Here is a 24807-nt window from a genome sequence, read left to right as displayed (position 1 = left end):
TACCCTGGCTCCAGGATGTGCTTATCTCCTCCAGGATCCTGGGTCCAGGATCTCTACCCCTACCACACTCCCCGGTTTAAATCTTGCCCTGCTTGGAGCTCCCTCGGGGAGCGTTGCTGCTGGTCCAAGGGCTGAGGGGACTGCACCTGCCACCTCTCCGGTGCTGCCACCTCCCCTGGGACATGCATCAACGTGAACCTTGAAGTAGTCACTGAGGGATGCTGGGCTCTCCCCAGCCTGGTGGTGAGCATCGACCCAGGTGTAGCCAAAGGTAACTCAGCCCCTGACATGAGAGCTTGCAGGTTGCAGAATCATGGAATGGGTTGGGTGGAAAGGACTTCAAAGCCCATCCAGTCCCAATCCCCTACCATGAGCAGGGACACCTCCCACTGGATCTGGTTGCTCCAGGCCCCATCCAACCTGGCCTTGAACCCCTCCAGGGATGGGGCAGCCACCACTGCTCTGGGCAACCTGGGCCAGGGCCTCCCCACCCTCACAGCAAAACATTTCTTCCTAAGATCTTATCTCAATCTCCCCTCTTTCATCTTTAAACTGTCCTCTCCCTGCACTGGCTGATCTAGAGTCCCTCCCCAGCTTTCCTGGAGCTTTCCTGGAGCCCCTCTCAGCACTGAAAGCTGCTCTAAGGTTTAGAACCTTCTCTTCTCCAGGCTGAACAACCCCAACTCTCTGCCTGTCCTCAAATGGGAAATCCTCCAGCCTTCCCATATCTCTATATCCCCCACCAACTCCTCCACCTTTCTCAGCCTGGAGCCTCACTGCACCCTCCTGCTCAGGTCACAGACATCCCTGCAGCCTCAACCACCTGGGGATGTGTGGCTGGAGTGTGGTGGGGTGTCTCCACTGGCCAGCTTCCTCCCAGATGTTTCTGGTTGGGGGTGGTGGCAGAAGATGTTGAAGATTCCACCTCTGCTGCCCAGGTACAGCTGATATCTCAGTCTTCTCCTCTCACAGTGAAGCCCCTTGGCCTCTCAGGGAGGGTTTCTTCTACTAATGAAGCAGCGATGGATGGTTAACAACTGCTCCTGAGGCTTAGATTTCAGAAGTCTTTGTTATCCAGGTGCTTGTAACCCAACCTCCCAGGCTTGGCTTCCCAGCAGCAGATCCGATAGCCTACCTGTCCCTGAAAGGTGAGCCCCTTCCCACTGCCACAGCCACCAGCAGCCGGTGGGACCTGACCGGGGAGCTGCTGGCGGCTTGGGCCCTCATTCTCCCCATGGAACTGCTGCAGCCCCCAAGGATGGCACAGCCCTTCTGCCACCTTCCCTGAGCCCCCAGGGGAGCATCTGAGGACAGGTAGGGATGGGGGATGGGGAAGGACAGGGTGGATGTTCGTGTATATCAAAATGCTTCAGGTCACCTGTAGAGATGGAGTGGGATCTTGGTGGCCTCCAGGAGAGGTTTACAAATATACTGGTGGGTACCAGACCTGCCTTAAGATGAGGCTGAGCCCCTCAACTCCTCTGTGTCAGCCTGTGTGCTCATCCCCTATTGCTGAAAGGGGTTAGGTGAGGAGCAAGGCTGTGCCACTGCCTGCTCCTCTGGCTGCTGCTCTCTTTTCCACCTGGTCAACACGCTCCTGCCCACCACCGTGTTTCTTGAGCAGGTTGCTGAGGTCTGGGCAACCCTTCCTTATTCCCCATGGGCTGACAGAGCTGGCAGAGCTCCCAGCAGGGATGCAGCATGGCACCAGGAAAGATGCATCCCCCATGGATGCAGGGAGAACCCACTGCAGTGGCAGGATCCTGCTCTTCCAGGAAGGGCTGGCCTCAGGGCAGGCAGGGATGTTGGGAAGGGAGCCTGATGCCCCTGGGCACCCGCCACGTGGGGATGGTCCAACCTCTCCCACATCAGATGGACTCAGAGGAGGGGGTCAGGCATGGCAGGGTGATGATGGCTCCTCTCCCCTTCCCAGCATGTCCCAGGCCAGCGACAGCCCCCGAGCAGAGGATGCAGGGCTGTGCGTCGGAGTGCACTCGCGCACCCCAAGCCACAGCAGCCAGCGACTTGAGTGCATCATCTGCTATTCCTCCTACGACCTGAGCGGCCGGCTGCCACGCCGGCTCTACTGCGGCCATACCTTCTGCCAAGCCTGCCTGAAGCGCCTTGACGCCATCGCCAACGAGCAGCACTGGATCCCCTGCCCACAGTGCCGCCAAAACACACCCACGCCACGTGGTGGTGTCGCCATGCTCGACCTCGACCTGGCCACCTTCCTTGCTGTCAAGGCTGACAAGGAGCATCCTCGGGGGGCCAGCAGGTCCCAGCCCGACTTAGCCACCAAGGGCTCATGCAAGGAGAAGGTGGTCACCGAACAGCCGTCGGGGCTGTGCCAAGACATGGTGCCCCCGATGCCGTACCCTCGCCGCGGCTGCTGCCGGCCATGCCTTTGCTGTGGAGTGACGGCAGCCTTTGAGAGCTGAACATGAGGGGGGGGCTGCCAGCGGCGTGTGAGCAGCTGGAGTGCAATCTAGGACCATTGTTGGGGAAACCATGCCCCCAGACCCACATGTTGACATAGTGGTGGGGCGATGCTTGCAGCCTGGGAAGTGCTTCAGCCTGCTCAGGGCTTGTGGTCTATCCTTCCAGGATTTGGGGTGCAAGAGGGGTGGATGAGGATGCCCCCACCCCCTCATCCTACCCAACCTGTCCCTTTGACAACTCAGAAACCTGCTCCAACCACCATGAATGCCTCCTAGCCCAGGGCTTTCTCACGCCTGCCTGTTCCATGCACATGGCTCTGCAGCAGGGACACCATCACTGAGCATCCCCCAGGCAGGGAACAAGCACAGCGCAGCAACACAGGGATGCTCTGGGGAGTGTGTGGCACCCAAAAAGCTTGATGCATATTAAACAGCACTCTGGTGGCCCTGATGGGCTGCAAGGCTTGGTTGTATTTGTCAGAAAGCCTCCAGATTGCCTGGAGCAAGCCCTGCCTGGGGTGCGGGCAGGACAGGGAGAAACAACCTGCCCTGCCAGATTGCTTTCCTCTCAGTGTTTGTTCTGCTTAACATTTGCACAAGACATTTTTTTGTTGAGATAACTGGACAGTAGAAATCAAGGATGACAGAGCCCGTGGGAGCTTCTGCTTGGCCTTGTGCACCGTGGGTTGATCCAGGTGTGGGTTTTATTCCTGCCTCTCTCTTCACCTCCCTGCCTGCATACCTGAATGCAGCTGGGACAGAAGCCCATCTGTTTTTCCAGGTCGTGTGTCTGCACAGCTTTCCCTGCTTGATTCTAAATACAAGTGCAAGGATGAGAGCCTGAATAGCTATGTATGGGGTTAACAGAGGCCAAATGTGGAGGACTGGGGTGCACCGGGGTGATGGTAATACAGGTCCTGGGCATGGCTTGGCATCGCCTCAGCAGCTCTTGCAGTTCTTACTCAGAGCCGATCTTCTGCGTCCTCTTTCCATGTGGTTTGTGAACTTTTCCAATGCCCGGCATCACACAACTCTGGCTGCCTCTCGGGGCACAGCAGCAGACCCTATCCTGCACTTCCCTGGGGCCAGCAGTGATCCTGTGTCCTTTGGGCCATCCTGGTACTTGGCTGACTCTGCTCTGGGTGCCAGGGCTGCAGCCCGAGGAATGCTGCGCCCACCCCATGCCCAGCACTCACTCCATGCACAGCACTCACCCCATGCATCCCATGCCCAGCACCCACCCCATGCACAGCACTCACCCCATGCATCCCATGCCCAGCACCCACCCCATGCACAGCACTCACCCCATGCATCCCATGCACAGCGCCCACCCCATGCACAGCACTCACACCATGCACAGCACCCACCCCATGCACAGCACTCACCCCATGCACAGCGCCCACCCCATGCACAGCACCCACCCGATGCACAGCGCCCACCCCATGCACAGCACCCACCCCATGCACAGCACCCACCCCATGCACAGCACTCACCCCATGCATCCCATGCACAGCACTCACCCCATGCATCCCATGCACAGCGCCCACCCCATGCACAGCACTCACCCCATGCACAGCACTCACCCCATGCACAGCGCCCACCCCATGCACAGCACCCACCCCATGCACAGCGCCCACCCCATGCACAGCACCCATGCACAATTCTACCACTTGGTGTCACCTGCCATAAGAAAGCCTGAGCTGTTATGTTCCCAGCTAAACCCGACCTAGGGGGCTCCAACTATGGGAGCAGGAGTACCAGGGATGTCCGAGGGCAGAGGTGCCCAGGGGAGACAGCAGAAGCGTGGTGAGATTCAGGGACTCCGTAGAGAAGACATCTGCCTGTCTCAGATCTTTAATTACATGGAAACATGCAATAAATTAAAGCCTTCAGGGATGGGATAAAAGGTAACACATGGTCTTAGAGCATCTTCCTCTCTACCTTCGTATCAAATACTGCACATGCGAGTGGTGGGAAAGCTTTGGTAAGGGTCCATCCCTACCTCAGGCACAGGTCCATACAAAGGTACCAGCATAACTCAGCCTAGCACATTGGGTCCCAGCTTCCCAGTGGTGGAGGATGACAAAGGTCCATGGCTCCCTGTCCCCATGCTCAGGTCTTGATTTCCATGTGAAACTTGGCCCTTGCTGTGTGCCTCTACTTGTGTCTCTGCTGCTCCCAGGCACTGATGGGTCTCTGGAGATGGTCTCTCTTGAGACTTCACCTAGAATCCTGTGTCCAGTTCTGGAATCTCCAACACAAGAAGTATATGGAACTGTTGGAACGTGTCCCGAGGAGGCCACGAAGATGATCCAAGGGCTGGAGTGCCTCCTGTACAAGGACAGGCTGAGAGTTGGGGTTGTGCAGCCTGGAGAGGAGAAGTCTCCAGGGAGACCTTAGAGCAGCTTCTGGTGGTGAAAGGGGCTCCAGGAAAGCTGGAGGTGTGTGGGGCTTAAAAGGGCCTGGAGTGACAGGATGAGGGGGAATCACTTTAAATTGGAAGAGGGAAGATCTAGATAGGACATTAGGAAGAAGTTCTTCACACTGAGGTGGGGAGGCCCTGGCCCAGGTTGCCCAGAGCAGTGGTGGCTGCCCCATCTCTGGAGGGGTTCAAGGCCAGGTTGGATGGGGCTTGGAGCCCCTGATCCAGTGGGAGGTGTCCCTGCCCGTGGTAGGGGTTGGAACTGGGTGGGTTTTGAGGTCCCTTTCAACCCAAACCATTCTATGATTCTCTGATCTGTCTTTCCATCACTTCGCTTTGGGAAGAGTCTTGGCCTGCTGGCTGGGCACCCTGGCTGGCACCCCTTGGCCAGAGCAGGGCTGGTGCTGAGTCCTTGGGGGACCCTCCATCAGTAGGCACAGGCCCCAAAGCTGCACAGTGGTGCAGCACAGCCCTATGCTTGCCCAGTGTCCCTGGCAGGCAGGACACTGGAGACACCTCTTGTGCCATGGGGACGTGCAGTGAGGGGCAGACAGAGGAGCTGAGACGGGTTTGCAGCCTCTTGGGCTCTCTGAGGACAACAGCTGGAAATGGTCTTGCTTTTAATAGCTGGGTTTTTATGCAATGAATTTTAGACATCTCACCTGGTCCCAGATGGCCACAGGCTGTGGGCAACACAACTCCTGGGGAGGAAGAGCATTTGGGGACACAACTCCCTAACAATGTGGGTCCCCATCTGACCCGCGGATGCTGGCAGGCTGATCTGGTTCTGCAGCTCCACGTGGCTGCAGGTTTGTGCCCTGCTCTAGGGCTGGGCTGGGCTGAAGGATTCCTCTGAATTATTTCCAGATGGGGATTAATGCAGCAACCCGAGTTTGCTGCAGGATAGATAAACAAACCAAAGCTCCTCTGGATGCTATTAATAAACCGCCTGCTTGCCTTTTCTGCCCCAGATTTGGGAACATCCAGTTCCTGGCCTGGGGCGCTGGCATGCGCTGCCTTGCTGCCCTTCCAGCCCTTTAGCCATGGGGCAGAAGTGCCAGGGATTTTTCCAGGACCAGGACTTGCTGGGGTCCCAAATGAGACAGGAACTGCAAGGGTGTAAATGCAGGAGGGTCTCTGTTCCAGGCCCCTGTGCTGGGCTGCAGGAAGGCTGAGGGGCTACTAGCCTTGTGTCCTGGTGCCCCAGTGTCCACTGAGCTATGCCCAGGATGGTGGGTGCTGGGAGGTGTCCCCTGTCCTCTCCAGCCTTGTGCTCTGGGGCTGCAGGCAGCATTGAAACCGGTGCAGGTGTAAACAGGGTGGAGGTAGACTTTGAGCCCTCTCAAACCAGTGCTGTCACGCTGGGGTGAGGGTAAACAAGTTTAGGGCAGCAGCATCAGTCCAGTGAGCTCCCCTTTCCCACACGTTCTCATGTGGAGGCTCTTGGCTGGCACCCTGTGTGCTCCCAGACATTTGAGCCTGCTGGAAAGGAGAAGGGTTGCCCATGGGACTCACATCCAAACTCTCTTCATTTTGGCATGTCTTGTGGTCTCTTGGGGGCAAACAGAGCCCGGCCAAGGGCTGGACTCAGTGTGGTGGCCCATGGCTCCCAGCAGAGCTTCCCACTGAGGACCTCTAGGCATGGTGGGCCATCACAGAAGATGGACTTAGACCTCCTGCTGATGTCCTTTGTCTCATCCCAGTCAGCTTAGGAGGTCCTGGGTCCATGTGCCCCCCTGCACGTGGCTGAAGAGGCAACACCCGTGGGAGATGCCCTGTGGGGAGGATGAAGGCCAAGAGATGGGTCTGGATTTGCTTTTTCCCAGCTCTTCAGCTGCACACAAGCAGTTAATGCCAGGCTGCCCAGAGCTGGCTGCTTACCTGGCTGGAGCGGTGCCTGGCAGAGGGAGGGACGAGGGCACGGCTCTGCACCTTGCCAGGGCAATCATCACTGCAAAAATATTTGCTGAAAAAAGTGCAGCTCCACCCCAAGGAAAACTGGAGCCGGGAGCTCAGCCCACTCTGGGTTTGCAGACAGAGTGGCGGTGAGCGGTGGGATGTGTGCTGCTGCAGGGAGCCAAGCACATCCACCCGTTCCCCTTGCAGCCAGGCACTGCCTGGCACCCATCGGCTCACCCGAGGGTGCTGGGCAAGGAAGGGCATCCTGCCTCTTGGAGAACCCCGGCACGAGAGGTCGAAGAGCCCTTGCCACCTTGCCGTCCATGGGCTACTGGAGGGGCTCCAGCATCCTGCTGGCCTGTCTACTTCTCCTGCACCCGCTGCCCTCGACAGCCTGCCCCGCCGTGTGCCGCTGCTCCTCGGGGGAGGTTGACTGCAGCGAGCGTGCCCTCCGTGAGGTGCCGCAGAGCCTGGCAACCAACACCAGCGCCCTGTGGCTCGACTACAACTTCATCACCATGCTGGGGCCACGCTCCTTCCCTCCCCTGCCGGAGCTGCTGCGGCTCAGTCTGCCCTACAACCGTCTAGGGCTGATCCACAGCCAGGCACTGGTGGGGCTCGGGGTGTTGCAGGAGCTGGACCTCAGCAACAACTACCTAATCGTGCTGACCCCCGAAACCTTCCTGCCCCTCACCAGCCTGACCACGCTCAACCTGGGCAGCAACAGGCTGGGGAAGCTGGAGCCGGGGGTGCTTCTTGCCCTGCCCCAGCTCCAAGCTGTCCTCCTGCAGGACAACCCCTGGGTGTGCAGCTGCAGCATCCTGCCCCTCTGGCGCTGGCTTAGCCACAACAGGGAAAAAGTTCAAGGTGAGTGCCCGGAGGACCATGTCCCCAAGCCCCCATCCACTCCACGATGGCTGGTCAGGCCACCCGTGGGCTTGTGTGGATGGTGCCCATTGGGGTACAGAAAGGTTCCCCAAGATCAGTCCTCAGGCCACGTCAGCTCCTGTGTTTGTTTGGGTGGATGCATCCCTGGCACCCACCTTTGGTCGTTGGTCACCAGCAGGGATTGCCTGGAAAGGAAGGCTGGGCAGTGTCCCCAACAGTGGCCACAGTCCTGGTGTGCTGGGCAATGGGCATCTGGGGGGGAAAGAAGAGCCTGTGTGTCAAGGTGGGTCATCACCACTGACCCAGCCAGGACTCACTGCCTTCATTCCCTTCCCCAATGCCTTTATGAACATGGGTCTAACCCTGCATTTATTCCTCCGTGAACCTTGGCGAGGAACAACTCTCCCTCTGCTGCCACCTGCTCCTTCTTGCTTCCAGCTCGGGTGGGTGCCTGCTGCTTGTGCTGGCTGAGATCTTCTGTGGCATCTCCAAGCTGGCTGCTCACTGCTCCCTGGGAACAAAACCCACCGCATTGCCTGCCCCACCTTCCACCCTACCCCACCCTATCCCACCCCAAACCCATTTTCCTGTGCCCACCCCCCCATGCTGTCCCACTCCCCAGGGTGCAGGATACAGATGAGTCTTGAACCCTCATTGCTCCCCTTCTTTGCACCCTGCCCAGGTCCACCTTGGCCAGCCTCGTCCCTGTTCTCCTGCCCTGGTCCTGTCTGTCCCATACAGACCTACCATCCCCTCTGTCCTTGACCCCTGCCTTGTCCCAGTTGCCCAGTGTGCCCATCAGCACTGCTTTTCTCTTCCAGAGCAGAGTTCACTCCTCTGCAGGGTCCCAGAGCAGCTGAACAAGCATCCAATCTTGGACTTTGGGAATGAGTCCTTCAGGCAATGCCAGGAGACCTCACTGCCCGCCCAGCACTACATTGCTTTCTTCATCATTGGACCATTCTCCTTCATGGCCAGCATCTTCATCTGCACCTTCATGGGCTCCACCACAGTGATTTACCACAACCTGCGCAGGGACCCCCACTTCTGGAGGAGATCCCACATCTGCAGTGGCCGTTGAGGCAGAGCGATCAGGCTTTAGCCTTGGGCAGGCTATGGTCCATGCCCTTCTATAACTACCAGCACACTCTGTGGCAAACGTTTCTCTGTGGACCAGTGAGAAGATACTTCATGCCTGGAAATCACTTTTCTTCCTCCTCCCAGAGTCCCCAGCGATGATGCCAAGCTCCCTCTCTCCTGCTCCTGGGGGCAGCAGCCTCCAGCTCAGCCCCGCTGCAGGCATGGTCAGATCACAGCAGCTCTGTGTCTTTTGGGAGGCTCCTCGAGGCCACCCTCAGCCCTGCACACCCCCTTCCCGGGGTGGGGGCCAGGTGATCTCTCTCCTCCATCTCACCCTGTCCTGCCCCTTCTTCTGCCCAAGGCCCTCAGTGTGCTTTTCAGGATTGAACTCTGTCTCTGTGTGCTTTTTGGTGCATCCTGGGAGATCCTGCGTGCATCAGAGGACACACCACATACCTCTGAGTGCTTTTCAGTGCACCCCAGGAGCCTTCATTTGCATTTTGGTGCAGGCCAGCAGCCTCTGAATGCCTTTCAGTTTGCCCCAAAGCCCTCCTTGGACCTTTCGGTGCCCCCAGCACTCCCCACTCACCAGTCAGTGACTCCAGCATCTTCAATGTCCCTTTCCATGCCCTTAAGACCCCTTAGCTTGGCTTTTCATGCATCCAAATGCCATCCATTTGTCTTTGTGCATCCAGACAGGCATTAGTTTGTTTTTTGGTGCATCCCAGAGCTCTCTGTGTGCCTTTTGGTGCACCTGAAGATCTTTGGATGCCTTTGGGCACTCCAGAGCCTCCATGGGATGCTCAGAAAGCCTAAGACCCCTCTGTGTGCTGCCCGAGGACAAGACAGTCTACAAAATGTTCCTTTTACAGTTTTTTCTCCCCTCGAGACAGGGCTGCTGGCGCTGAGAAGGCTCAGCCAACAGCCAAGATCTACATTGAGGCTGAGGTTTCAGGTGAGGTTGGAGAGAAACAAAGCCTTGAGCTCCCACTTATGTGGTTCAGCAAAGGGGCTGCCAAAGGATGGGTGAGGGTGCACAGCGATTCCGCCCCCGGTAGGTTTTCCCCTAGGCTATAGCTTATCCCAGGCTGAAGTCTGGGGTTACCTCAATGATGGAAGAGGAAATAAAATAAGCCCGTGTGGATTTACACAACAGAGACTTCAGCCTTTGCTGCTGCCTCCCCTCCCACCACCCACAAACCTTGGCTGGGGCTGTTCCTGCACCTTCGTGTGGTTCTGCCTCCTGCCCTTCCCTGTGGAAATGCTTCTCCACAGCATTGCTTGGAAATGCTCAGTGAATGTGCCGGGAGATGGCATGGAAGGAGGTGGAGCTGTACTTCCAGAGGTGATGGAACAATTTTCTCCAGGTTGAGCAACAAGCCCTTTCAGGAATGAGTTCTTACCCACTGCAAAGCAATAACAGATTTGAGATGACTGTGGCCATCAGCCTCCCCCTTCGCTCGATCTCCTGCCTGTGCAAGAGCTGCAGGACAAGCCAGGGATGCAGCTGGAGTCAATGCATCCTTCAGGAAGCTCTTGGCAAGGGTGAAATAAAACATGCAGAGAATAAACCAAATGTCACCTCCATTGTGGCTTGCTCCCATTTTTATTGTCGAGAGAGAAACCAGCCCTGTGTGCTGCCACACTGCTCAATTCTCACTCAGCTCTTCCTGAGGTGCCTCTTCCCAACAGGTAGCTGGTAAAAGCAGCAGATCCTTAAGCACTACCAGCTCTGCACCCGGAATGGCTGCAGAACCTCTGCCAGGATCAGTCCCTTGCATGGTGCCCTTCCCAGGAGCAATGCCAGCCTTCTCTAGTGACAGCACTCAGTCCTCCTGGAGAAGGCCTGGGCTTCTCATTTTCAGTTAGGACCTCGCTCATCATCCTGTGTGGGCACGTGAGCCCTGCTCCTCCTCTTTGATTGTCCTGGGGCTGAGACTCCTGTGGAGGTTGGGTGGGTGGTCTCAGCACGTGAGGAGCATGCTGTGAACGAGATGCTGCTTCAGCTCAGCCTAGGTGAGCTGTGTTCCAAGAATCCCTCAGGACACCTTCCCTCTGGATGGCTGATGTGCAGAGACTTCCCAGATGCCTTCCTCTCTGCAATCGGTCCTCTGTCCCCAGTGGCCATGCCCCACGCTGGCTCCCAGGAGCTGGGGCACACTTCAGTGACGGCGGACTGTTCTCCCCTGGATGGAGATGGCTGAGAGCCAACTGGCTTGATGCTACCATTTGAACAGGTTTGGGCTGTCCCCAGCCCCTGCTGCCCCTCCTGTCCCCCACCACAGCCTGGCATCCTGGAATGGTGATGCCCCTTCCCTCCCAGCCTTCCCTGAAGCTCCTGGCCTTTCTCCCCACTGGCTTTTCCATCCCTCCCATCCCTCCACCTTTTATGGTTTGCCAACCCTGCAGCAGCGCTGGGTGAGGCTCTGATTCAGCACAGGGCTCTCTGCCAGCTTTGCCAGATGGCAGAGACGGAAAGAAGCACACGCACTGGAATAAACCACTTCATGATCCAGTCTAGACTTTACTGAGCTCTTGCAAAAACTTGGTATTAATGTTACACTGACGTATAAAGTAGAATGGGTCCAATTTCTCTGCTGGAGTGAGATGAACTTGATGGAGCCACTGCATTCAGTGGGGTGATGCTCACAGACCTCGGCTGCCTTCTGAAAATCTTGCCTGCAGAGGCTGCCGACCCTCAGAGGGAAGCCCCGTCTGCTTGACTGGGGCAAGGAGAAGGCAGTTTGTTTTGCTGGAGCTTGGTACCACCTTGCAGGTGGGTTTTCCACCTTTACAGGAGGCAGGATGCAACGTTGCCCGTGCGTGTGCTGTGGCTGCTCGTCACTAACCTGGCTGATCCTTCCCCAGCGCTGGTGTCTCCGCACCCTCTCACAGTGCACACAAGGAGGGTGCTCAGGGATGCTGGCACATGGGCACTTGAGGGGAGGAAGGTGTGGGGAGGAACGGCATCAGCCAGTCTCATTTCGTTCCCTTCTCCTGAGCTCTGATCCGGTTTGCCATGTCTCCAGGTTCAGGCAGATGCAGCCGTGTGAACTGGGGCGCAGGGGTTGCTGCAGGAGCTACTGGCAAGCTCGAGCCGCTGGTGAGTGTGGCAGGGAAGCTGCCAGTGCCCGCTGTGGTGTCTTGACCCTGCAGGCAGGCTGGGTGGCCGCTGCGGATACTGCAGCACACAGCGAGCCACAACCAGCCAGCTGTATCTCTCCTTGCATTGCTGGTGCTGAGGCAGTGTGGAGCTTGGGTAAAGGTCAATGCAACCATCCAGAACAATTCCCCATGGAGATGTTCCTGGCCAGGAGAACCACAGTGTGAGAGCTACATGCTGGCCATGGCAGGGCCCAGGGATGTCTTCTGTGCAGGAAAGGTGGGAAGCCAGGATCTTGGCTGGCAGCATGTTATGAGCTCCGGAGTACCACATCTATCACAGGAACGTGGGATGCAAGGCTGGGAGCACTCCTGCTGCAAACAGACCACGTACAGGAGTCGAGTCATAGCCATGGGCCTTGAGCACAGGCTGGTGGGAGGCAGGAGCAGGAGGTTCATTCCCTGGCGAGGAGCACAGCACACATCTTCCAGCCCCTGCCGCGGAGGCAAGGGTCGCTCGGCACAGCAGGAACGCGTGCCCGACCTGCAGAACCGCACTGTCTGCTCCATCCACTCAGGACCACAAGCAGGCTTTCAAAGTCCTTTCCCCTCGCACATAACCAGTCAGTGGCAAAACTGATCATCAGCAGCACTGGATGGAAGAAATTATCTCTGTACAGTGAAGTCCAAACCGTGTCCTGGTTCTGCCGTGCGTTCTAGGGCACAAGCATGGCAGCAGGCCTGGGAAAGGAGGGAGATATACAATGAAGTCACCGTGTATGGATGAAGGATGCTTTCCTCCCATCTCACCCAGAAGAACCCATCAGTGTCCCTTGAAAGGCAGTCCTGGCCATGCCTTCCTACTCTGTTGGGTAAGGACTGATGGTCCTCGGGTAGAAGGTCACACCACAGTGCTGACTGAGGGGTCGGAGAGGTTGAGCTGGCCGGTGATGTCGGTGGGATGATATTGCTGCAACACACAAATAGACAGACAAGAAGAAAGAAGTGTTAGGCAGTTCTGGCACTTGCCCCCACCTCTGCTTACATCCCATGTGTCCTACAGGATATCTCTTGGGGATGATGCAACGGCCCAAAACCTGTTGCTGGCTGACATCCCCTTCCCAATGCAATCCAGGCTTGTTCAGAGGTCGTTGCAGACACTCTCCAAGCACCCGACCGCTGGGCAGGGAGGATGCCCAGGAGAGCGGCGCAGCTTTTGCAGAGCGTGGCAGCCGCGCCGCCTGCTGAGCGAGCCCCTCTCTGCTCTGGGAGAGCTACAAGGCAAAGCCTGTGACTCATCAGCCCAGCCCACGGCTGAACCTGTGTTTGGAGGGTCTGACTGGGTGTCAGCATCTCTCTGGTGCCAGATCAAGCTGTGCTTCGAGGCCAGGGCGTTTCACCTCCTTGCTTGAATGACCCTGCTTTGAGTGTCTTTTCATGCAGGTGAGGAGATGTGCGGTGTGGTTGACTTGCGATAAACTAGCGTCTGCTGCTAATGTGGAAATACAGCCCGTGCTGGTGATGTGGCCTGGATTTGGGGTTCTGTGCTCCTTGTGGATAGGGGGCTTGGCAAACACTCCATGGGAGAGACCTCCCCAGCCGCAGTCCCACCAGCAAGAGGCTGCTGAGAGCAGAAATACCCTTCAGCGGGCAAGAAAAAAAAGGTCCTTCCTCCCAAAGCAGGGATTTATGACTGGGCAGTTATTTTCTGCCTTCCTCCTTCCACACTCCCTTCCTCTCCCAGTTCCACTCTCCTAACTCCAAGGAACTCCAGGGCTTTACTGGAAGCCCTGTCCAGCCCTGCTGCAAGAGTGGGTGGCACAGAGCATCTTGAGCTGCTGTCTGGGGACCTAAATCAGGGCAAGAAACGGTCTCAGTGGGTCTCGTGTGCTGCACCTTCCAGTGACTTTTGCCTGGCTCTTGCCCAACACTATCCAGTAGGGCTGCTGTTCCGCTGGGTCCCGGGGGTTCTCGTTGACGGGATGTTGCCCGTCTTGCGTTGGTCAGTGGCGACCGTGGCCCGCGCAGTGCTGCTGGTGGCTCTGGCACTGTGGCTACCCTGTGTGGCTACCTTGTGCCCTGCCTCCTGCCACAGGGAGGGCTGGAGTCCCCCGAGCCCTGCGCGGAGCCTTCGGGGCTGCTCTGCTCTGCCCAGTTTTGTGCTTCACTGGGACCCTTCGGTGGGAGCTGCTGGGGCAGGGGCAGGAGGCAGCACGCTCCTGTCTCTCCAGTACCATGCTGGGGACATGCTGACACCCCGGGAGCATCTCATGGGATCACTCATTCCTTTAAGGGACTGGCTAAGACTGAAACGGAGCCTCTGGGAATTCCCTTGCTCTGGCCTTGCTTTGCTAAGTGGCAACACCTCGGCCGTTGCCTGTTTGCACAGAGAACGGCTGAGGCCATCCCAAAGTCGCTCTGCCGCCCTGGGAGGTGTGTTTTGTGGCTATTCCTCAGCCCACCATAAAAGGCCACCTTTCCAAAAATAGGTGCAGCCACCCCCGCCTTGGAATAAATGAGGATTCGACTAAGCATGACCTTTCCTTTCCATAGCGAAACGGCCAGGAGGCTTACGGGATGGGGCATGATGCCCACAGGGAGGAAAAGCGACCAGGGAGAGGGGAGAGGCTGGGTGACTCAGTGGTGGAGAAGAAGGAGGAACTTGAGATACAGAAAGGATCGGGCAGAAGAAAGGTCCTTTGTTAACTACCCTGCCTGACGCCACTGGGGAGGGAGAAGCGGTGCATGCATGTGTGTCTGCGTGTGCCTCGGTGCACGTGTACAGGCGGCTGCTGCGGTGGAAAGCTGGAGGTCCAGCAGGGCACGCTGGGCCATTCTGGCCTCTCTGCACAGCTCTGGGGGTGGGAAATGCTAAAATAACCAAGCAAATTGGGAAATCTGGCCAGAAAAATTAAAATACAAGAGCATGGCTTTTGATTCGAAAGCATATCTCCTCCAATCACAGAGTTATCACAGGGTAACATTCTCATTTACTGTTTTTGTGTAGAGTTCACGCATGCAATTTTTAATAATAAAATTAAAAAAAAAAAGAAAGGAAAAGGAAAAAAAAAAGCAAGAAAATTGTCATATCAAAACTATGTTAAAGTAGAACTAATGCCAGAAGCACATATCAATAATTTAGGGTAAAATATGTTACAGGGATGGTGCAATTATCCCCAAACCAAACATTATAAAGCCAAGAAATTAATCAATGTTAACCGTAGAAGAGACTCAAACATGTTAAGGTATGGAAGTGAAGTGAAGGCACCAAAAACTTTAAATGACAACCAGGAAGAAAATATAGACAAGAACTTAATATGTTTTTAAAAATGACTTCAACCTAATCTGGGTTTATATGGAAGTCCCTGGCTGGTGGAAGAGTTTCTGGAAGAATCTTGGGGTTTTAATTTATTTTCTTTTGTTCAATTAAAAATTAAGATTCCAGCTAAATGCAATCTTGCTGTAGAAAACGTCAACTTTTCTTTAAAAAAAAAAGAAAAATCAGTTGTCTTTGACCTACATTTTGTTCTTTTGCCCCAAAAACTAGGTTCTTTTTTAGCCAAGAAGCGTTTGGTTTTGGGACGGCTGATCCTTCACTGAAAAGGTGACCTTTTCCATGAGCCCCCTCGGTTCTCGACCAGCTCTGGCACCATCCCCATGGCTGCAGGGCAAGCATCGCCTCGCAGCGTCGGGCCCTCGCTTGGCGGTGACGTGGGACGTGTGTCATGCTGTGGCTGGGGGTGGACGCCCGCGGGCTGGCAGTGTGGCTCTGCAGGGGTTGATGACGGCTGCAGTGGTGGGAGGGGGCTAAGGGACCTGTGCACCTCGTTACGTGTCTGTACAAAATGTGCCGGCTCGGAAGGTGTCTGTGTGGTTTATGCATCTCACATGGCTTCTGTGGGGTTGCAGTATCGTGGGTGGCTGCGATGGATGGCAGTACGTCAGCTCTGCGAGTGCTATTCGAGTTGCAGGAGCTGCCTATGGGGAACACATGCATCTCCTCCTGGGGCGGTGGGGATGATGTGCCGCGGAGAGGCTGTGCAGCTCGGGTGATGGTGGGCGCTAGGACGTTCAGAGTGGGGTGGTAGCTTCCCAGGGCTGTCTTGGCTCCATGGTGCCAGCCTGTCTCTCTGGCACTCCTGAGGGACCATTCTGCAGGGCTGCAGAGCAGAATCCATTTTTAAAACTCTCGACAATGAAAAGGAAAGAAGCAAGGCCACCAGGTCTGCATCTTTCACTTGCTAGCCAGGAGAGCCCATGGGGCTGGGGTCAGCCTGGCCTTCCAGCCTCATGGGGTCTCAAGCCTTGCTCATCTGAGACCTGGTGTGGGCCCGCAGCTCTGCTGAAACAGAGCGTCTCGCTGCTTTCTTGTCTTTACAAGGACCCCAGGCAACATGTCCCAGCATGCTACGAACTCATGGGGCCCTCCGCAACAGGAGGGCATTGGGGTCTCGGAACCAGGGCTGCTGAGTGGAAGCAGAGGGCACCAAATGCAGGCTGTGACATGAGCTGGTGACAGCACCCTCCTGCTGGCCGCTCACCCTGCAGAGCAGCTAGCAGCTCTGCCCAACATCACAACAAAGCTCTCTCCACCGTGTGCCTCCTGCAATAGTCAGACTTTGGGTGTGCTAACCTCCATCTTGGCCATGCTGGCTTAGATGTTGACCCTGCTTGCCTGTTCTTGACCCAGCTAGCCTGGTTCTCTGGGTTATGTGTCCTAGGACCCCAGCCCCATGGCAAGCAGAGGACTCCCGGGCAGTGGGGCATTGTTGCCCATAGCTACCACACAGATGGAGTTGCCCCCAGAGCACGGGTCATCTTCTGGAATGAGAGGGACCATCTTCCTCCATAACTCGCCTGTGAGCAACGTGGCAAGCAGAGCATGACCCACCACTCCTCCATGGGACCTCCGGTGAAGGTAGCCCCTGGACCTGGTTAGCCCAGGGCATTGGGGTGTTCCTACCCTGGGGCAGAGAGTGCTGTGGGGTGGGGTGGTGTAGGGTGGACACCACACCACGGAGCAGGATCAGGCAGGATGCTTCCCCTGAGGGACTGATGTGGGAGATACCGGGGTGCCATATTTCAGCTGCTCCATTGTTCCTGGGTTCTCCCCACCGTGGGCACTGGTCGCCCCAGGTGCCCACTGCACAATGATGCTCCTGCCCTTCCAGAAGAGGACCCCGTGGTTTAGTAATTGTGGACTCATTCAAACACAAAGCATATTCAGGACATGCTGAGGGGCGTCCAGCAGATCTTTCTGCAATTTTTTTCTCCACTTTTTTCTGTACATCTCATCTGTCCTTCCTCCTCCTCACTCTTCCCACCTTTCCCTCCCTGTGCTTCCCACCCCATCTCTGTCTCCTCTTCTCTGGTCAGGGCTCAGACCAGCAAGACACAACTTGTAACTTTCCTGCAGAGCTAGTCAGGGGGTGCCGCAGTGGGAAGGGGGAACCTCAGACATGGGGGCACCACTGGGATGAGGTGCTGCCCAGGGAGCTTGGAGGCAGTGCAGGAGATGACAGGGATGCCCATTTTCCCCATATTGGGGATGAATGGGGAGACTGTGGGTTCCACCCCCCATGCCTGCCAGGCTTCGAGGTGACAACGAGAGGAGGACTTTGTGTAAAAAAGTGGCAGATGAGCCCAGCTGAGGGCTCAGCTGTCCCCAGGGCTGTGTCCCAGGGGTGGTCCAGGAGCTTCTCAGGATGGAGCCTGCATTGGTGTCAAAGGAAGCCACTCTGTTTCGCCTACAGAGCCGTGGGCCCGAGACCCCCTGTGATATCGCATGCTGCTCCCCGAGGCGCCCCGAGCTTGCGGCCGGGGATGAGCCACCCCGACGTGGGGGGCTGCATCTCCCTGCGCCACCACTGTCCCCCCATCCCCACCTTGCGCCTCGGGCAGCCTGGTGGGGACCCTGCTCTGAGCAACCCTGGGCAGAAACCCACCAGTCACCCCGGGGAGGCAGTTTTGGCAAGCCCTTCGCGCCAGGAGGTCGGGCGGCAAAACACAGCGGCCGCTGCCACACGAGACAACAGAGTAGCCACAGTGCAGAGTGTCATACAACAGACGGCAACATGCAGAGGGACACCGGCTCAGTCCGACAGACCAACAGCCCAACCTGACGCTGAAGAGTGTCTGAAGCTCCAGCATGAGCAGACACGTTTGCACATTTGGAAACAGCTGGCTTTAGAGGCAGCAACATGGAAATTTTCTCTGGTTACGTGAGAGCAGTTTTACTCCAAAGCAGAAAACACGAGTTTGAACCAAGGTTGGGTCTTTAACAACCTCCTCTTTCAAGCCTTTGCGTCTCTTTTCTAGAGCTGCTTTACTGCTGACGATAACCAGAGGCTGCTGCCACTCCTGTGCCCAGGACTACGTCCCGAAGGCTAATCGTCACAAACAAAAATCACATGTAGAGAATGTGACACGCATGGGTCTCGGTGAGGTGACAACGGTGCCCAAATTAAATCAGGGTGATCATTTTTAGGCATACAATGACAAACAGCTATAGGAACACTCAGGAACAGGAAAAAAGAAAAGGAAAAAAAAAAAAAGGCATCATTTTCAAGAGGTCGGCACCAGTACGGTGAGCGAAGCACAGAGAGGAACGTCAGAAATCATCCAGGCAAAAAGAAAACAAAAAACAAAACAAAAACTCAGTTGCGTTTCCCAACTCATCACAGGACTCCAAGCCACCTCCTGCCTGCCCTCCAGGATCCCAGCATCCTTTCAGGTACACGGGATGACTGACTCACTGACTCACTGACTGACTGGTGACGAACATGAGCTATGCATGTACACTGGCAGCTTCGGGATGGGTGTGTGGCAGTCAATGGGATGGCAGAAGAGAGAAAGAGAGAGAAAGAGAGAGGGCAGAATTGTTCTTCTTCCTCTTACCGTATCCTTGGAGGACCTACGTCTCTTGAAGCTGGAGGCCAGGGTGGAGGTGATGGACCTAAAAGTGGCTTTCTTTTTAGGGTCAGGTTCTGCTCTACCACTTTTTCTATCCTAAAATGAATATGTATAAGTGATTAGATCTCTAGTGTGTTGTTGGAAACGCTAAATCTATTTGAATACTGCCCCATGTCATGTCCTTCATTTAGGTGAGAAAGCTACTGGAGGTGTCCTGTCACTCCCAGTCCTCCAAGGGCCTCCGTGACCCATGGCTACAGCACAGCCGTCACGCTGCTACAGCTACGGGGCCGGCCTCACGTCTGGAGCGCTGGAAACCCCTCTGGGGAGTAACCCTGCTCTCCTGGGTGTCTGCGTCCAGGCCGGCACAGATGACCTCTCTTGCTGGGGATGCTCTGCCTGGCGCCCTGCCCCTCGCTTCCACCGCTAGCCTGGCTGGACTGAGAGGGGAGATGCTGCACCTACCACTAGGAAAAAAAAATCGCTCAGGGCCTTTTTCTGAGGCTGAATCCTAGTGCCACAAGAGAGAGAGAGGACTGCATTGAAAGAGAAGTCATTGTATGAATATTCTGTAAAAAAAATGTATTCAAAAATTCAAATGATGCAGTTGTGCAAAGCCAAACGTGGTTGTTGGTGGTGTGGTAGTTTTGTTTTTTTCCAAAGTAAAACAGGTTAAAAAGAACCAAGGAAACTGGAAGAAAAAAAGGAAAGAAAAAAATAAGGAAAAGAAAGGGAGAAAGCAAAGTGTTAGCGCTGTGATGTCGTCGGGGTCGGGATGAACTCAAAGAGAAACAGAACTGAAAAATGTAGGCATTGGTGTTAGCGAGTCGGACCTGGTTAGCGCAGGCTGGGAGCACCAGCCGCCATGGTGCGGGGGCAGCGAGCCGTGGGGACCGGCCGCGCTCTGCGGCGGGCGCTGAGAACGAGTCCTCCCCAATTGCTTTCGTGCCAATGAGTGTGACCTTGCCGACGGGGGACGGAGTGACCAGGTCTGGCTCTGCTACCGCACGGGGGTAACCAAAATGTATCCCGCTGGTGCGTAGAGCATGCTCGGGGATACATTTGCTCCTCCTTCTCAGTTCTCTCTTTTGCGGACATGCACAAACGGAAAGGAAAGCAAGATGAATGGAATGAAATGTCTTTTTCTTCCATGGCATCTCAGGAAATAGCCATGGCAAAACTGTGATCCCAAAAACCATCATTTTTGTTTGTTTGTTTTAACAAATAAATCTTTCCACTTGCCTACCTTCTAGCAATGTACCAGATACTAGTGCTCTGACGTTTCCTCCTGTGGAAAAGTCTTACAATGTCAAACGGCTCTTTACCATGAGGCTGTTTACCCCCACAGGGCAGCATGCTTTGCTCACAGTCCCACAGACTCTGCCCAAGGACCCAGTGCAGTGTTTTCTAGAAGGTTGGCAAGTGAAAAATGGCAGTGCGACTAGTGTGCTCTGTCCCAGCAGCCTTAACCCCCTCGGTGCTGCTGCTTTGTTTTTTTTTTTTTTTTGGAAGCAAAGAAAGGAAAAAAATAAGAAGAAGAAAAAGAAAAAATAATATCGAGAAATGGCTTTTTTTTTTTTTTTTTCCGAGACCCTCCTCAGTGAACTGAACCCAGCGAGCTCTCAGGATACAGCAGCCCGGCCTCGTACTTCCCCTCGCTGCTCTCGGGCAGGTCGCCTCCACCCAGGCAGCCCCCCCTACCCCGCACACCCCAGCCAGCTCTGCTCCCACAGGGCCACCACTCCGGGCTCATTTTGGGGTCCCCAAGCCTCGTTCTCTCTCTTTTTCAGTCACTGGCTCTGCTGTAAACAGCAGTCTCCCTTAGCCGCTTAAAGGCTCTCTTGCTCTTTGAACACCGGTTTGCTTCCCGAAGGAAGAAAAGCAGCCTGGGTGATTCAGAGAGAGCCTCCGGCCACCCTAAGCTGGGCTTTGAGGGCACTGCGGGGCTCAGCCCCGAAACAAACAGGATAAGGGAGGTGTGAGGCTGGTGGCTCACGGATGTGCCCACAGCTCAGTGCCACTGACCCTCCTGGGCTCCCCTGCCTGAGCAGCACAGAGGTGTTTCAGGGGTGGGAGAAGCCAGGGCGAGAAACGGCCCCAGGGAAGGGGCTTGGGGCAGAATTGGTGCTGACAGGCACCGGCACTGCTGGCTCCCATGTGGGGAGATGTCCTTGTCTCCAAAGGACAAGAGCACGCACCACCTAATTTTGGAGTCGGTTCTGGGTATGACAAAACTTATCGCACCCACAGGGAGTGGGAAGCGAGGAGAAGGTGATGGAAACCATCCCTGGTGCATTTCTCCATGTAAGCACTGGGCAGGGATGCTCAGCAGCAGCAAATCAACCCTCCTGCCTGCTGGTGAACACTGCCGGAGCCGGGCAGCGGGGCAGAGCGCCTGCAAAGTGAGCTGCACCAGTACCGCTTGCTCAGCCAGAGCAGAACCTGGCTCTGGCATGTGGTCCCCAGCAGAGCAGAGTCCCCATCCCGAGCACCACTGGGGCCATTTGGACCAGGTCTCTGGCCCAGTTGGAGCTGTGTGTGACATCTCCCAGGAGAGATGGCATCGGCTGAGGGCAGCTCGTGGGACAAAGCAGGGACCCAGTAAAGCCCAGCTAGAGTTACTGGGGTGCGGAGTGGGGGACAGAGGGCCCCATGCTAATCCACAGCTCTGCATTCGCGGATTTGGTGAAGGAATGGAAAACGCACCTGTTGGAGATTTGCTCTAAAAACGGTTTGTCCTACCTGCAGGTTTTTCCTCCACACATTAACGGCTGCAAACGCCAGCTGCATCTGCTTCCTCCGCGCGTCCTTATGCCTTTTGTAAGCTATTTCTATGAATATTAAAAATATCCCGGCAACAATACCTCCAGCCACCAGCATAAACACACCTGAAATAAGCAGGAAAGTTACAGGGGGCAATGGAAATTGCACCATGACACTTCATTTCTTTGGTATCAGGCTCAGCAATGGGAGCATCTGCCAACCCAGGGGCCCCCCGCCATCCCCCTGCAGTCCTGGAGGGGCTGGGAAGGGAAAAGCAGCAAAGCAGGGCAGGATCTGCAGGTTGGACACCGGCAATGATGGGCAGAAACCTGATGGGTGCTGGATGACACCTGGGAAAGTTGGGGTTGTTCAACCTGGAGAAGAGAAGGCTCCTGGGAGACTTTAGAGCAGCTTCCAGTGCTGAAAGGGGCTCCAGGAAAGCTGGGGAGGGGATCTTGATCCAGGAGTGTAGGAATAGGACAAAGGGGAATGGTTTTCAGCCGAAAGAGGGGAATTAAGATGAGATCTTAGGAAGAAATATTTTGCTCCGAGGATGGGGAGGCCCTGGCCCAGGTTGCCCAGACCAGTGGTGGCTGTGCCATCCCTGAAGGTGTTCAAGGCCAGGTTGGATGGGGCTTGGAGCAACCGGATCCAGTGAGAGGTGTCCCTGCCCATGGCAGAGGCTGAAATTGGATGGGATTTGAGGTCCCTTTGACCCAAGCCACTCGAAGATTCTATGATTCTATGATGTCTGTGCAAGCTCCTGTCAGCTGAAGCAGGCTGCGCTGCAGCAATGCTGGGGGTGTGCTTGGTGCTGTACCAGGCACAGGGGCAGACTCCATCCCCTGAGGCTGTAGGGTTGTTTGCATCAGAAACCCAACCCTGGTGCTCTCATCTGGCCCATCGGCAAGCACTGCCATGCACAGAGCTTCCTGTGCTGTCTTTGGCCGTCTACAACCCTCAGGGCTGATATTTTGGGAGTGGGGTCATGAGAAGATGGAGCAAAGCACGCCCTCCTTCAGTGATTCTGTCCTGTCCGACGGTACCAATGGGGATGGGGTCCCACTGGATACCCCTCATCCTGCATCACCGCAGTGGCTGGGAGAAGGACTGGCAGCACTGCGTCACTGCAGTGGGAGAGCTCAACTGGGGGAACTCAGTCTTTGCAAAGCAGGACCAAGAAGCCCCTGTCTGTCTGTATTATCTTCCTCCTGACCCTCCCCATGGCCCAGGGCCAGCTGGGACACTCTCCCCAGGGCTGGGGGCTGCCCCTCGCCTGCAGAAGCGTCCTCACTTGCCTCCGTGGCTGCTTTCGCCTCCCCCGCGGTGCTGCTCCCCTCTCTCTGCCTTGGCGACAGCTCTGATTTCACCGTAACAGCCGCAGTTTGGCCAGAGCAGAGGGAGGGGAGCAATGGTCAAAGCAGGACAGCCCCACTGATGAGAAAGCCACCCCAGGGAAGGTGGGGGAAGCTTTGCAGAGCTGTATCGAACAAGATGGGATTGGAGCCCAACACAGCAACCTCCCAGCACTAGGAAAGCACAAACCCAGAAGAAGCAGAGCTTTGGCCCAAGAGGAGAGCCCTGGAGAAGAGGCTTGAGCGAAAGCAGGCTACCCAGCGAAGAGGAAGAAAGAGGTTTGCAGAACAAACCTGCCATATTTTCAAAGGTGAGTGTTGCTGGGGCATTGCTACGGGAATCACACTCCTGATACCTCACCCAAGTCTTGTCCAAATCCTCCATGAAGCCGTTCTCGTGGGACCTGAAAGCACAAGGAGACAGGACAGAGTAGTCATCAAGGACCAGGAGCTGGGGCACATGCTCTTTGTGCCTTCATGCCCTCTGTCCTAGGACTCTGCACTTCTCTGCAGCCTACAAACACACGATGATGCACGTGCATGCCTGGCTGACTGCACACACACTCACACACGCATGCACTTGTATGGCTTTTGTGTAGAACGGCTGCTGTGGAGTGTCCACACTGCGTGTGTTTTCACGTGGCCCTGCACACAGCCAGGGCTGCCACGAGCCATGTGCACAGCACAGCAGGCGCGGGGAGGCATCTACAGCCACCTGGTACCACTGCCCTGTGTCTGAGAGCCAGGGAGCTGCTGGCTGCTGCCAAAAAGAGCTATGTGAAAGCTCAATTCCCACGGGGTGGGATGGAGTTGATGGCTGTAGGCAGGGCTTGGAGGGTGTGTGCGAAGGGAGGCTGCAGCTAACTGACACAAACCATATCCCCAATGTTCTCCTGTGCAATCCCCCCTCCTGCCACGGTTGCTCGGGACCTCAGGCAATGCTGGACCCCAGTCCTGTCTGGTGATCACCAGCACCCTACAGAGCAGGGCACGGAATAACTGCTGCCCAGCAGCTCCCTGCTGTGCTCGGCGAGGACTGGGACTCCACATCAATCTGCTGTCACAGTCTGGGAGGGTACAAATCATGTCCCCACAGTGCCTATCTCTGCCTGAATGGCTAGTGGGAATGGAGATGGGAACAGATGGTGGATCCTTCTGCACTTTCCTCCCTCTCTACCATGGCACATGGCCCCTGCCTTCCTGGGCTATCTGTAGCCCTGGGCTTTCCCATCCTCTCCCAGGTGGACATCAAGGGTTCTCCCAGCCTCTCTAGGCTTCTCATATTTTTGTCCCAAATTCCATCTGTCCACTGCCATTCACGGTAAGAGCACCCCACAGACGAGGTCCCATGGCTCCCTATGTTACCCTGGGTCCTGCCTGTGTCTTCCACATCCTGCCCATCATCTCTCTCAGGCTTTTGATCTCCAGATTCTGAGAAGCACCTTGGTGGCTTCTGACCCTGTCTGTCTTTAAAATGAATCTTGCATGTCCCCCTCCCTCCACTTGCTGCTTCCCAGCTGCCTGTTACTCCATCGCCACATTTCTCTGTCAGCAATGAGTTGGGCATTTCTGAACTTACACAAGGAAAACCCTTTTCACCCGTAATATCAGATTGACTTAAGGCAGCCCACGATGCAGGCTCAAGCTGGTATAAAAGCGTCAATGGAACTCAGCAGGGGTCCTGAAATATCCTTGCCTAACAGGAATAGGCAGAGCTGAAAGAAAAACCCCTGGAAGATCAAGCCAGGGCAGCACAGGTTGAGCTCACAAGGAGAAGGTGGGGAATGGCATATCCCTGCCATCTGCTGCACTCTGCTCACAAGGACGTGGCGCTGCCTGGCCCCAAGGCTGCCCTCTGCCAGCTTTGTCTATGCTCCTGCAGCAGAGCACGGCTCCTGTTCCCTGCCCTGCTCTGCTCTGCCAACTCCTTTGAGCCAGAGCTGGA

At 55.9% G+C, this 24807-nt stretch overlaps 3 protein-coding genes across 26 annotated transcripts in view; 2 read left to right on the top strand and 1 right to left on the bottom strand.

The window, feature by feature from the left end:
- The first annotated feature begins 1934 nt into the window (after positions 1 to 1934).
- Positions 1935 to 2441, top strand: RNF224 (ring finger protein 224). The gene has a single exon (XM_009560740.2). It carries the CDS (start codon positions 1935 to 1937, stop codon positions 2439 to 2441), a length of 507 nt encoding a protein of 168 aa, XP_009559035.2.
- A 4463-nt stretch (positions 2442 to 6904) lies between these two features.
- On the top strand, positions 6905 to 11011 carry LRRC26 (leucine rich repeat containing 26). The gene is made up of 2 exons (XM_009560741.2): positions 6905 to 7629; positions 8472 to 11011. The coding sequence occupies exons 1-2, from the start codon at positions 6921 to 6923 to the stop codon at positions 8729 to 8731; spliced, it is 969 nt and encodes a 322-aa protein (XP_009559036.2). The 5' UTR covers positions 6905 to 6920; the 3' UTR covers positions 8732 to 11011.
- Positions 11012 to 11302: 291 nt separating this feature from the next.
- The window catches only part of GRIN1 (glutamate ionotropic receptor NMDA type subunit 1), a 41424-nt gene continuing 27919 nt past the window's right edge, over positions 11303 to 24807 (bottom strand). For 3 of the 24 annotated variants that reach the window (XM_054084116.1, XM_054084118.1, XM_054084119.1), the window contains 4 exons: positions 23157 to 23266; positions 21487 to 21632; positions 18730 to 18840; positions 15320 to 15992 (listed from right to left, as the gene is read on the bottom strand). In XM_054084116.1, coding sequence (XP_053940091.1) covers positions 15789 to 15992; positions 18730 to 18840; positions 21487 to 21632; positions 23157 to 23266 — 571 coding nt within the window. In that variant the 3' untranslated portion in view covers positions 15320 to 15788. The other 21 variants (XM_054084108.1, XM_054084111.1, XM_054084109.1 and 18 more) reach the window with 19 other exon arrangements.

Source organism: Cuculus canorus, chromosome 19 (genome assembly GCF_017976375.1).
Source record: "Cuculus canorus isolate bCucCan1 chromosome 19, bCucCan1.pri, whole genome shotgun sequence".
In the NCBI taxonomy this organism is placed as follows: Eukaryota; Metazoa; Chordata; class Aves; order Cuculiformes; family Cuculidae; genus Cuculus; species Cuculus canorus.
Note: the sequence above shows the minus strand (reverse complement) of the source record. Positions and strands in the feature narration are given on the sequence as shown.

Bases quoted from the DNA above. Each gene is read 5' to 3' on its own strand.
- RNF224 (XM_009560740.2), top strand. From the start codon at position 1,935: ATGTCCCAGGCCAGCGACAGCCCCCGAGCAGAGGATGCAGGGCTGTGC.
- LRRC26 (XM_009560741.2), top strand. From the start codon at position 6,921: ATGTGTGCTGCTGCAGGGAGCCAAGCACATCCACCCGTTCCCCTTGCA. The intron at 7,630-8,471 runs GTGAGTGCCCGG...TTTCTCTTCCAG, and splicing joins CAACAGGGAAAAAGTTCAAG to AGCAGAGTTCACTCCTCTGC.